At 56.3% G+C, this 517-nt stretch overlaps 1 protein-coding gene across 1 annotated transcript in view; it reads left to right on the forward strand.

Annotated features, from left to right (window-relative positions):
• Positions 1-517, forward strand: part of CSUI_008762 (uncharacterized protein) — a gene marked incomplete at its 3' end in the record, with an annotated part of 952 nt that continues 435 nt past the window's right edge. Inside the window, exon 1 of the mRNA XM_068068887.1 lies at positions 1-517. This exon is cut by the window's right edge and continues 435 nt beyond it. Within this exon, the coding sequence (XP_067919141.1) occupies positions 483-517 (35 nt within the window).

Here is a 517-nt window from a genome sequence, read left to right on the forward strand (position 1 = left end):
GCCCCTTAACAGATGCAGAAGATTTAGCAGTAGGCGAGGAACACGTAGCTCCCGGGTTGCTCAGTACATCCCTGTCATCGGAGGAGGGGCGTGTCCGGGCGAAGTCACTGGCTTCTGGCGACCGAATCATTCGTTTAGTGCTTCGGCGAATAGCCGGCGTACCAGCGCAAGTCGTGATTTTCTTTAGCCTGTTGGGAGTAAAATGAGGCTCCGCGCAGTGCGGACATAACGAAAAGTAGCTGGTGAGACGGTTAGGATTTCGAACGGATTTGTCAACTGAACAGGACCTGACAGCCACAGCTGCGTCAGTGGTGTGGGCCTACTCCGACGTGCGTGCTATTGTCAAAAATGTGCGTGCCACCTTGAAGGCTCAATGGGCATGAGCAGCCAGGTCTCGGGGAATGGGTCTGGGGGCGGCGGTGGCACAATGCTGCAAGAGACACACAAGACGTCTGCTTTAGCGATCCCGCTCAGCGGTGGTGATGGCAGCTCGCTTCAGGAATCATGGCAGTCGGGA

Source organism: Cystoisospora suis, assembly GCF_002600585.1.
Source record: "Cystoisospora suis strain Wien I chromosome Unknown contig_5004, whole genome shotgun sequence".
Taxonomy (NCBI): Eukaryota; Apicomplexa; class Conoidasida; order Eucoccidiorida; family Sarcocystidae; genus Cystoisospora; species Cystoisospora suis.